General features: G+C 45.3%; 1 protein-coding gene across 1 annotated transcript in view; it reads right to left on the reverse strand.

Annotated features, from left to right (window-relative positions):
* Positions 1-5,362, reverse strand: part of LOC147882709 (jasmonoyl--L-amino acid synthetase JAR1-like) — a 14,767-nt gene extending 9,405 nt beyond the window's left edge. Inside the window, exons 1-4 of the mRNA XM_087400486.1 lie at positions 4,998-5,362; positions 4,766-4,867; positions 3,787-4,583; positions 3,192-3,531 (exon numbers count right to left, since the gene is read on the reverse strand). Coding sequence (XP_087256612.1) covers positions 3,192-3,531; positions 3,787-4,583; positions 4,766-4,867; positions 4,998-5,362 — 1,604 coding nt within the window. The remainder of the gene's footprint in view (positions 1-3,191; positions 3,532-3,786; positions 4,584-4,765; positions 4,868-4,997) is intronic.
* Positions 5,363-12,150: the final 6,788 nt, after the last annotated feature.

Consider the following 12,150-nt stretch of genomic DNA (forward strand, 5'->3'; position numbering starts at 1 on the left):
AGAGAAGGAGGTAGTAGAGAGAAAAGGAGAAAAGAGAGAGAAAGAGGGGGGGGAAAAGCGAGAGAGAGAGAAAGAGGGGGGGGGGGAAAGGGGTGGTGGTGGAGGGGGGGATGGAGGAGAGGGGGGGGGGGGGGGGGGAGGGGGTGGTGGTGGAGGGGGAGGGGGAGATGGAGGAGGGGGCGGGGGGAGGGGTGGTGGTGGAGGGGGAGTGGAGAAGATGGAAGGGGGGGTGGAGGGGGGGAGGGGGTGGTGGTGGAGGCGGGGTGGAGGAGATGGAAGGGGGGTGGGGAGGGGGGGAAGAAAGGGTGGTGGTGGAGGGAGAAGGGGGGGGGGGGGGGGGGGGGGGAGGGGGTGGTGGAAATGGTAGGGGTGGATGGAGGAGGGGGAGAATATAATTTTTCTTGGTTTCACAAAAAAAAATTGTGTGTGTATTCGTGTGTGGTGTGGTGTGGTGTGTGTGAGAGAGGAGTGTGGTGAGAGCTCGACACCTCTGCTGTTCAGCGTCATCAGGGATCGCTCGCATGCATCCTGCCTCTCCATTCGTACATCTGTACGGCTGCCGTAATGTTTCCGTACGATAGTAGAAACAACTACGTCAGGTTTGGCTTGCCTCTGCGCAGCTTTGAACGGAGCTCTGTACTTGCCTCCATCACCGTACCTTTTCTTGCAGCCTACCTTTCCGTATGTCCGTACAGCATGTCAGTTTTTCCATGCAACCGTTAGCCTTTTCGTACAACTCTCACTCTTTCCGTACAGCATGTCAGTCTTTTCGTACACCCTATCAGTCTTTCAATACAGCCTGTCAGTCTTTTCGTACATCCGTATAGCCTGTCAGTCCTTCTCGTGCCCCGTTTGCTTCTCTCCATTTGGGTGTGCATCCCATCTAGCCCTCCGTTTATCTGTGAGCATGGCAGAAATAAGCAAGTATTATGTCAAGAGAGCACTCTCTCCTGAACCTAAAAGATAATCAAGGGAAACTTCGCCCCCCATAGCTCCTTCATCTTTAGATGCTTCCTATGTGTTTGACATGTCGAATGAGAATTTTCAACAAAGTAGAAGATAATGGATACTACCTGCTCCGCAACTCACTTACAAGATGAAGTTGCCTTCTCTTGTGCATCCTTTGAAGAAGCTCTCTCAAACTACAGTTATCATCTTTTTCCCAAGCAAAATACCCTCGGCTAATGAAGAATTGTTTTTAATCCATATCATTGAACGTGATGAATTGCACCTATAAATGTGAGTAAATATAACACCTGTATACTAATCAAACTTGGGACACCTATGCATGTTATTATCGTATTTTTATCGAGATTCTTATATGTAAATATTGGTGCTTCATTATCGTAACATTTACTGGTTGAGAGTAGAGGGAACAAGCTCAAGAAAGAGGTGTTCACTATGAGATTTGTATATATAAAAAATAAAATTTTGTTTGCGAATTCCAAAATAGATTGCAAAAGTGAATATTGAAAGATGGTGGAATACTTTACCTAAGGTCTATGACCTCATTCGTGATTGGTTCAAGATAAGAGTAATTGTCCATGTTATCTATTGGATCCATATAGCCATAAGTACTATGACACTCGAGCAATTTATTGTATATAGATAAAAAAATTCCACAAACTTGGTGTGTAAATTAACCTAAGAATTCCAAACTTGAATATGAGACTAGAATATTATGGAATTGCCTTCTTGATTGTGATCATCAAACATTGGAACTACTATTTTGCATGTGAAGCATGTATCCTAGACTCTTTGGGGATAGGAATTTATTCATGACATAAAAGTTTTGTTGTACACATACATGCAACCAAGTGTTCATTCAAAAGTGCATTACTTGAGGCTTCTTATGACTAAAAAAGATCTAATTAATAGGATCTGTAATCGTCTATAGGATGTGCAATGTTGTCCTAAAGTTTTCATGTGATAGAATAAGATGCTTCAATGCATTCAATGCCATGATTTTCAGCTTAATGCCACTCCGGATACCTTCGAAAGAATAGTCTAGAGAATTTTTAACAAATGTCTCATGAGATTTATGTGGGTGTTGGTGGACAAATTCATTGCACTTTGCACAAAAAATGATCAACTCTTGGATCATTTGACCATGTCTTTGACAAAATGCTACCACTTGAGATTGTGCTTAAACTTTGGGGAGTTCACCTCATAGAATTTATTGTACCACGTGCATTCAAAAGGAGGGGTATTTCAATTCAAATTTATTAGAAAATGTAACACGTTTACAATAACAGCATGGGTTTTTAATTAAATTTTAGAAAAAATTCACTTATTACAAAAGTAAAGAGGAATGTTTCTATTGGGGGGAAAATTTGAGTTAAGTGGTTTTTAAAATACCCCTTGAACCTATGTGATACATGGGGTTACTTCATAGTGCATCCCATGAGGCTTCTATTGTAGAGAATGATGGTGTTTTCTGTTTTGCTATAGTCCACAAATTCTTTATATAACCTAATCCTATAATGTCAAACACTACATCGCTCATATGTTCGAGACTAGCACATGAACACAACTTTTTATATAACATAGTCACTTATATGTGCCAACAATAATTTCTAACACCAAATCACTTATTTGTGTCAAGAATTTCGACACTAGAGCTTCCCTAAAAAGCTAATGCCTTTGATCATACCATTTATAAGCATGAGAAAGAAATTACACAATTTCTGTACCGTGGTGGTCACAGGGCTATGCAAGTATTGCATGAGTGACATTGTAAAGGTAACATGGTTTTACAATAGGGAGGCACAGAGTGCATTGTCTTGTCCTAATGTTGGATGATCGTGATGTGAGATTAATCTCCAAGTTGGGGGCGACCTGTGGTGGCTGGTGATAGTGAGTGTAAATAGTAGTGCTCAATGATGTTAAGAGTGAGACATGCTTGGTTAACTTAGAGTGAAGAAAGAACACGGGTAGGAGGATGAGAGGGGTGGGGTTGGGGGGCGACAAGTTGTGGGGGCATGGGCGGGCTAGTGAAACGAGCGAGGGTGCCGACACGGAGCACAGCTAGGAGAGGTCGTGATACCACCATCTTGGGCGTCTTGTACTGTAGAAGGTGGGCACCGTTGCGCATTGCCTCCTCTGCCATCCTCGCAAATGTGCCCTCTCTCACCACACACACCTCCAATGGTCCTATCATCCCCTCCATCCTGCCCTTCCTATAAAAGTACCCTAGCCTCCTATCCATTGCTGTGCAACATCTCTCCAGCAGTCGGCTTGCCCTCTCCACCTCCACCTCCCCGCCCTTCACTTCCCAGTATATCTCATACTTACCCGCTACCTCCCCTTCTCCACCTTTTGATGCATAGCTGCTGTACTCCACTAGGTCGAGGCCCGCTTCCTTGAGTATTTCCGCCGCTTTCTCCACCACCTCTCGCAACTCTTTCTCATCCGTCTTGTCATCGCACACGCTTAGGAGGCCATTCCTCCTCGCCACGTATGCAAACTGTGGAGCCGTGTTGTAGAACCCCGTTACCTTTACAATGTCGCCCACTCGATGCCTACATAGCCCTGTGATCACCGCCGAACACAAATTTAAGTTCAATTTGCACTCTAGATGCATACTCATCACCTTGTTATGGAATTAGGCATTCTTGGCACACATATTAAACCGATTAATACAGGACTGGTTATGTAAAAAATCGTGTATGTATGTGCATACATGAGTGATTCATTGTTTGAAATTATGAATTCGTGCCTACGAAACAATTTCACAAGTGGTGCAATGCTGAAGCTACCATGTAGTGTAACAGGCAAATATACTACCTGCATACGTCGTCAAAATGATCTCGTACTCTTGTCCCACTTCCACTTGCTCCATTCCAACGAGACTTTTCTGTTCAGCGCGGTTCCATGTAACAGGCAAAAACTCCACGTATGCAAGATGTGGTACCAGTGTGAACGAAACAGCCTCTGGTGTGGACCTCGGGTCCATGTTAATGCCGAGCCAAGCACATTCAGAGCACCCGTAGTCTCCACATACTAATGGTAACTGTCCACAGTAGTATCTTAGCAAGGGCAAATAGGATGCCATCGGACCAGTTAGAACGCAGTGCACATACTTTAACGTTGGCCACAATCGCTCGACGATGCCGGACCAAGACGACTTTTCACATTCCTTCCGAACAAACTTGGCAAGCTGTGGATTAGGCCAGTATAGGACTTCGCGCATGGCTGCTCTTAAAATTGGGCTCGTGATTCGTGTGCTCAAGGTCCCTCTCTCAATATCATCGCAGATATATGGCCAGACTTTCTCGAACATCTTGAAAGCCTGGATGATGCTGAAAGGGAACAGAGATGAACACAATTCCAGCTCTGTAGAGCGCACCAGTGCACAAACGAGGTGACAGTAGATAGATTGTTGAGCATCGGGCTCGAAGATCACTTCGTCTGGGCTCGCAAAATTGACCATTGGAGGGCGCCTTTGGGTCTTATGTCTGAACGCGTCGCTCCAAAAGTAGTTGGCAGTCACGCCGCCTGCCTTGATCCCGCAGTTTGTGTCGAAACGTTTGGGTGCATGGACAAAAGCCAGGCATTTTCCTTCGTCTGAGATCGGGTAAATCCTGCCAACACATACAAGTGTTTCAATCTTAAATACTAGGTAGGACGAAGCACATGGATCTCTCGTAAAAGTTCGCTTTTGCAGGGTGGCATATTCTGTGTTGTGTCAAAACTCGGAGTTGCCCAGTTACGAGAAACAAAATTCATCCATTGGTGAGACGAGGTACGCGTTTGTGATGCGAACCTGTTTCTGAATGCCGCGCTCAGCCACATGGTGTCGATAGGGTGCTGGGCTGTGAGTTGAGTGGCAGGAAACCTTTTAGGCTTTCCTGAGGATGTTCCGGAGCTGCATTACTCAGTGTACAACCACAATGAATTAGGCACCAATTATATCTCCTGGCTTGCTTTGAAGCTCTAACAACGCCATGCGTCACATTCGTTCTTAGATCGGACTGCAAATGCAATGGCTTACATACCTCATGTTCAGGTGTATCACAGGATCACCGCACAGTAAAGAGGAGCCTTTGCCGTCAGCAATGCCCTCTACATGAGACTCAATATCTTGATACGTCGACAGAGGCGCTGCTGCTCGGAACCTCTCCTCCAGCGCACGACCGTCCGTGGGCTGCCGCGATCCGTTCGCCTTCATATGCAAGTTGAGCTGCTGTTGCCAGTACACCGTCTCCCCATTGCGCTGCAGGATTTTTTGCAAAACTAGGCGTTGCACTTGCGCGGAATCTCGAGTTAGATTGTCGAATCTGGAGACCAGTGCCGCGTCGTTTCCACAAGCCTGTTCCGAGGGGGATTGGAGTATCAGGTGGGTAGCTTGAATTGCAGCCATATCTGGAGAGCCTTGTAGACGGGTTATTCTTGAAGACGCGAAAGAGAGGACGTTGAAGGTACTGGTGGTGAGTTCTTAGAGATTGCAAGAATCATGTACCCCTTTTATATGATTGCCCAAACACTTGACCCTTGTCTCCTCTTACGTACGCGTACGCTGGGTTTTTGAAATAGGCTTCCAAACAAATACGCTTGCTTTCGTCTCCAAAGAAATACGCTTGTCTTTTCACACCCTACTCTCCCTGCACCCCTTTCGATCCCGCATGACCCTTCTCTCAGTCGGGCATTGGTGTCGTTCATTTAGTAGAGCGTGCCAAGTTCCCGACCTCCAAAAGGCCCGGCGCCTCGATGGAAAGCATGGATTTTTTTGCGATTGTAGGACCCAGAATGCTATCCTACGAAAATTTTCAAGGGCAGGGAATATCAGAGCAATGGAGCAATGGTACATGAAGCTGCAAAGCTTTGGATGTCGACCTGATGTTATCACATTCAACACCCTTATACAAGCATACGCAATCGAGTGTCAATATGAGAAGATGGAGACTGTACTTGATTTCATGCGTACATACTACTATAGGGGTGATACCATAACGTATAATATTCTCATTCACGCCTATGGTAAAGCAGGCCTACTGCCTATCGTGAGATGCGATCTATGGGAGTGAAGGAAGACACTCATACCTTCTGCTCTTTAATAGATGCCTTTGGAAAGAAAGGAGTTTTGCGGAAAGTAGAAAAGGTCCTGCTGCAAATGCGGAATTCAGGCATAGAACCATTTTCAATGCTGCGTTAGATGCATATAGAAGGGCTGACAAGAAGGCTGAGATGCATCAGAAATGGAGGAAAGAGGCTGCCACGCAGGTTAACAGATTCCGAGCCAAAATCATGGTAGCAGTTCTAAGGGATCACATCGATGACTCCAGATCTAACGTTGCAGATCTGGGCAAGTCCTAGGCTCGTATAGATGCTACCATATTCTAGTGAGTAAATTCTTTTAACGTGTCCATGAAGTGACCTATTCTTTTGGGCATGAGCAGTACAGTATTGTGAATCTGTCGCATAGGTAGCTCAAGTTCGGCACCATTGCAAGCTCGTTCCGCAAGGGACTGTGAATATATGCCAAAGAGATGGATTGTCTTGTGGCTGGCTTATAGGGCATGTTGCTGCCCTAGTCCTACAGCCCATAGTCTGCACGTGAGGGTCACATGTTGAGCTCTCTAGCCCACTCCATTTGGTGAAGTGCTTACCCACCCAAGGTGGTACTAGTCTAATAAGTAACCCCATACCCAGATGTACCTGAGTACCCTCATGCCGGCCCCTTACTCCTGGCACTCCTGCCCTGCTATCTACCTTGCAATCATCTCAGCACCTTGGCCCCTTACTCCTCGCAGCCCGCTCTTCTCAGCCTTTCCTCTCAGCCCTTCTCTCAGTCTTTATTCTTGGCCCCTTCCTCTGAGCGATTTGTGTTTTTTTTAAAGTTTAAAGCTGAGATGGAAAGTTTAGTGTTAAAAAGGGATTTTGTTTTCATGTCTTGGTATATTTGCATGTCATTTGATGGCATGTCATCTGACGCCTTCCACGCTCGCCCATCCCAAAAAGTTGCCGTTCCCTAGTAACTATGCCGCTGGGTCACAGCTCAAGGGTCACAGCTTCTGTATAGACGTCCCTCCTGAATCTCTTTAGAACCTTCAAAGATTACTTCTCTGGAAGATCTTAGCGGATTCCTGCTACCCTTCTACACCAAGAAATCAATGAACAGTCCCAAAAGCCTGTCATTTGGAACACTTGGGACTGGAAGATCGATGACAACTTCTTGAGGATCAGTCTCTCTCATAGTCCCTTGAATGCCACCATGTATCTCTTCACAAAGGCGAACAGGAGGACGATCATGATACCTTATTTATATGACTTGATCATCGCTGGTGACCAACCCCAAAAAGATCTAGTTAATAAACAGACTTCTGGAGTCCACGCCTCCTTGGCTGGTGTAACATATGGAGGTGCCTAATGGATAAAAACAAGGTGGCACAACCACTAACTCCCTGCACTAAAGTAATAGAATTTGACAACGAAATAAATGGAGGAAGATGAATGAAAATGGAGGAGAGAGGTGAAAGAGGGTGAAGGGCCAATAAATATATGGAAGCCATGGAATGGAACCCATTGTTATACATTTAAAAGGCTTAACCTCTCGCAAATTAACTACAAAATGAAGCTTAGTACAATTAAGGTAGACTAAACCTCTTTTAATAGGGTCAGCTTGACCAGATACACATGAAGAAGGGCCATCGTCCCTGATTAGCAAAAAAGCCAGCATGAATGCATATTCCCTTCCAGGGACAAAAGGAGGCAATCTTACGAAAGTGTTACTAGATCTATGAACTTGGGGAACTTAAGATTAGTCCCATATGCAAATACGGTTACAACGACGAACTGGATACATAAGGCTTAAGTTGTGTTAGAGAATACAAGAGAGGGTATGTGCAGTGGAAGCTAACCCAAGAGAGAGAGAGAGAGTTTTTGAGCGGAGGAACTCACATAATGGTATATTCAAATCCAAACTTCTTGTTCTTAGTGTGTACTTCAATAGATGTGCAGACAGTAAATAGACAGTGCTCAAAAGAGAGACATAGAACCAGCAAAGTATATGTCTGTCCAATGTGGACACAATGCCCAGTATACCACCTTGTATTAGTGGATGCTGACTAGATGTGTACTCCTGTTCATACAAGGCTGTTCTCCTACCCTTGGCACTTCTAAAACACTAGGGCTCCTCTAGAGCTTGAGTGGGCCTCGTATGTGTGCCCTGCAATCACCCCTCCTTGCTGCTCCTATGAACAGCCAATTCCAAGGCAGTGCTTGTTATGTTTCCTTGACCTCCCTGCTGCTCTGAATGCAGCCTTTGCAGAGGCACAAGTTCCCTCAGCGATCCCTTCTTCCTTGCTGCTGTGAGGGCCAATGGTGAGGACTTATGAGCTCCTTGTATGTTGCACGCAGCCACTTCCTCCGGGAGGGCACATTGAAGCAGGCTGGAATGTTCCCAAAATCTGCTCATCGAATGGATGGTTTGAGCCATGGAATAGCTCCCGTTTATAGGCTGGAGTCCCAGCCCTAAAAGCAGCCGACTGTAATAGGCGACCCACCAGTCTGTAGATCTGACTGGGTCTGCTGTAGTTTACTGCCCAGTCTGGTCACATGGCAGCCTGCCACTGGCCTAGACTCATCCGACCTGATTCCAGCCCAGGCCTTTTCCCTGGTCAGAAGTGCTCTCGAATCAGTTGCAATCCTGGTCCTGCTTCCCTGCCTTCATGCTGGATCCGTTCAAGTCCTTTATGTGTGTGTCGAAGTAGGCCTCCAGTACCATGTGTTGCTCCTTAGGCGTCACAAGGTTGCCTTTTTCCAAAATCAATCTCATCAACCTCCTCATGAGAGGCTCTATAGAGGATATTTGCTGGCAAAAGAGGTCCAATATCTATGCTGTTGTTTCAAGGTAATCTGTAGCTGGAGATTGTTTTAATACCCTTGTAACATAGACACTTATTGTGCTCAATACACACATGGATTACTTATTAGAGTGGAAGACTTCATGTATGTTCACTACCTGCTGCTTATTGATAATGGCTTGGCATCGTACACTTGGGTACACTGATTGCCACTAGTGCTATAGTACTACTAAGAGGTCCTCGTTAGGCATGAATGAAGATCAGGCCACTAAGGAGTGCTGTTAGGGACAGTTACAGCTATCCCTATATTACAAAATGATTCCACTACCTTGTCCTAATAACTCCCTCTTACTAGAGGTGTATTTAACCTATCCCATGGTCAGTATCCACGTGGGTGGAGGCTATACCTTCAACACTTGGCACTTCCAGTGGAGAGGCTTTTTCACAAAAAGTCGAGGACATGAACCCTTCTTTACTGAAAATACTCCTTCAAGTGCATCTTGAAGATATGTGAAGCATTGAGGTCAATCAGTGTTCCCCGGGTGACAATTGGATCCGCAGTTTTGATTTCTTCTTTCTTTTCTTAAGTATCCGGTGGTGCTTCTACTGCTTATGGCTGTTCACTGGTTCTGCTGGGGTTGGCACACCTGGAGTGGCTGGGGTTGGTTCTGTTGACTTCTGTGCTGGCATATTCCTCAAGTTGTTCTACTGTAAGCTTAGTAATTTCTGTCATGAATTCTGCAGGTTCATCGAAATTTGCAAAAGTTCCTGCTTTCCCTGTGTCAAAGATTGTGAGAGGGTCCTCCAGTGGCATCTGCTTTTTCTGGGCATCCTTTGATTTTTCCCTTAGAGTCTCCAGCTCATAGGCCATGGCCTTGTAGGCATATGTAGCCGATGTGAAAGCATCGTATGGTCTTTTGCTATAGTAAAGACTTTGCCCTTCAAGGTATTCCACATCTCTTGGGATGTCTGGACTAGCTGATTCTTCAATTCAAAAATGCATATTTGCTAAGGAATATGCCGTCTACCTCGTCGGCCATTTCCTTGAGTTGCTGTTCTACATGTTGTAGTGCATGAAGCTATTGCTTTAACAAAAGATTTTTGATTTGAAGGTCATTATGACTTGTTCCCATATGGTGGAGCTGGACAAAGAATTCATCTTTCATTTCTTGGAGCCATTTTATCACAGTCGGCATGCAATCTTGTTGTACTTTGACCTATGCTGTCAGCTTTGCAATATGTTTGCTCTGCTGCTCTATGGACTTTGCATATTCTTCTTGAAGTTTTGCAAGTTTGGCCTATGCACTGGCAAGCTGTTGCTGCATGTCAGAATATTTGATCATGAATTACTGTGTTGCCTCTTTTTCTTTCAGGAACTGTTGGACATGTTGCTGTAGCTTAGCTTGTTCGTTTTGTTGGTGTTCAAAATAATGTTGGAGTATGAGCAGGGCATTGCCAACTTGCATGCTTGACACCTCTGTGTTTGCTGCGAATGCCTGTTTGTCCTTCATAGGAGTTTCCTGCAAGTCGAGCTTGCAGATTGGAGACAAATTTCCAAATTGGGGCTTGGGGGGTGAGTTGAGCAACAAATGAGCCATGTCGTCCTCGAGCTTGAGCCATGCTTCCTTCGCATCTATGCTTTAGCTCGTTGATTGAGCTTGATTTTTTTGGTGGGTTTATGTTCTATTTGCTGAGAGGGCATCTCCTCCTTTTCCAATGGCGTGTCCCAGAGTGTATCTGCCAAGGACTTACCATAGAGTTGTAGCCTTTAATTTATCAGATTCTTTGTTGTCTCGCTGTGTTCTATCATGCATCTGCTTTGTTTGATCCTCTATGTATTGTATAATGATGTTTGGCACTTCTTCCTTATTTTGTGTTGCGAATTCGAGCAATGCTGTAATGAACGGTGCAATCTTTAAGTGTGCATAAGATGCTGTAATGAACTATTGACATCCTTCTTGCATGCAACTTCCTCCCTAATCAAAGGTAATTGAAAAACCTAAGAGATAATCTCGGGTGTCACCATGAGATTGTTGCTCAACATACCTCCCGATTTCTGGAAAGCTTCATATTGCGCGAGAGGATCTTGTGGAGCCTTCCAGGATCTCAACGGAAGCCTTGCATACTGAAGCAAGCCAATCTTCTTTAACCATTTTTGGTTTTTGTTGAGGTCCATTGCTGAGGTCTAGAGAGACTTTGAAGCTGGTGAAAGTGGCCGTCACAATCTGCTTCTTGAGTGGTGGTGGGGGGGGTTCATCATTGGGCTCTATCTCCTCACTCTCTGTGATGACAATTGCCTTCTCCCCATCTGGGCTTGTTCGGGGGCTCTTTCTTGTTGGAGTCAAGGACTTCTTATTGTGACCCATAAACTACGTTTTGGAGCCATTTGAAGGGAAGCTTGAGTGCACAAGTCATCGTTCATTGGGCTCGTGTGGAGATTCACTGGTAGTCTCGCATGTGCCAGACTAGCAGTATGAAGCGACAATTGGGTGTGTGTATAATCCCCTCCTTGCTTATATGAGTTTGCATCATGGGGTCGATAAGGTGTGCATCGGTGATGATGCTTTTCCTCATGGTGAGGGCATCGTCTGTGTGAGCAGCCTTGTCGAAATTTGTATCATTGATACTGTGTACATACGGGTGCTGATGGGTGGCACGGCTAGTGTAGTCTATTTTGTGAGTCGACAAACTGGAGTGAGGTCAGATAGGCGGAGCATAGTCAGACTTTGTTGCGATTCATGTGGAGAATTGTAGTCGGACTGCAGGGTCAGACAGTGGGCGAACATAAGAGTTGGATGGAATTCGGACTCGAGTGGGTGGATCGAATGCGAGACTGAATATGCAGACCTCGGTCGTACTACCTCGGTCGTACTGCAGAAAGTTAGAAAAGACACGTGTGGCACATGTACAGTGGATCGGAGTCAGATTTGCTTAGTTTGGTCCCTGTTAGAACTATGGCGGAGTTCTCAGTCAGTTTTGTTGGACTTTGGTTTGAAACACATCGGAGCATTGTTGGAGCGAAGCTCGTTGCATCTTCATCTTGTTGTTGCATCTTCTCACCTGCAAAATTACCTTTGTTTATTGTAGGGTAATTTGAGTATACCTGAACCGTATTGGAAGTGCGGCAATGTCTTTGCTGCATTGTTGGCAGAATCGGGTTGGACTATAATTGTAGCTGCTATTCATGTGATCGGTTGCTTCTATGATGTTGTTTAGAGCTGTCACCACGAAGCGCTTTTGAATTTGTCTTTGAAGGCTTCTTTCAAAAGTTGCATGATACCCCATTAGTGAGCAGATAGGTTGAAATAGAGACTATATAACTGTGTACCTCAGAATGGTTCTGCAG

The sequence above is a fragment of the Dipteris shenzhenensis genome, chromosome 29, assembly GCF_047967505.1.
Source record: "Dipteris shenzhenensis isolate YYH24624 ecotype China chromosome 29, Dip_SZ_1.0, whole genome shotgun sequence".
Lineage (NCBI taxonomy): Eukaryota > Viridiplantae > Streptophyta > Polypodiopsida > Gleicheniales > Dipteridaceae > Dipteris > Dipteris shenzhenensis.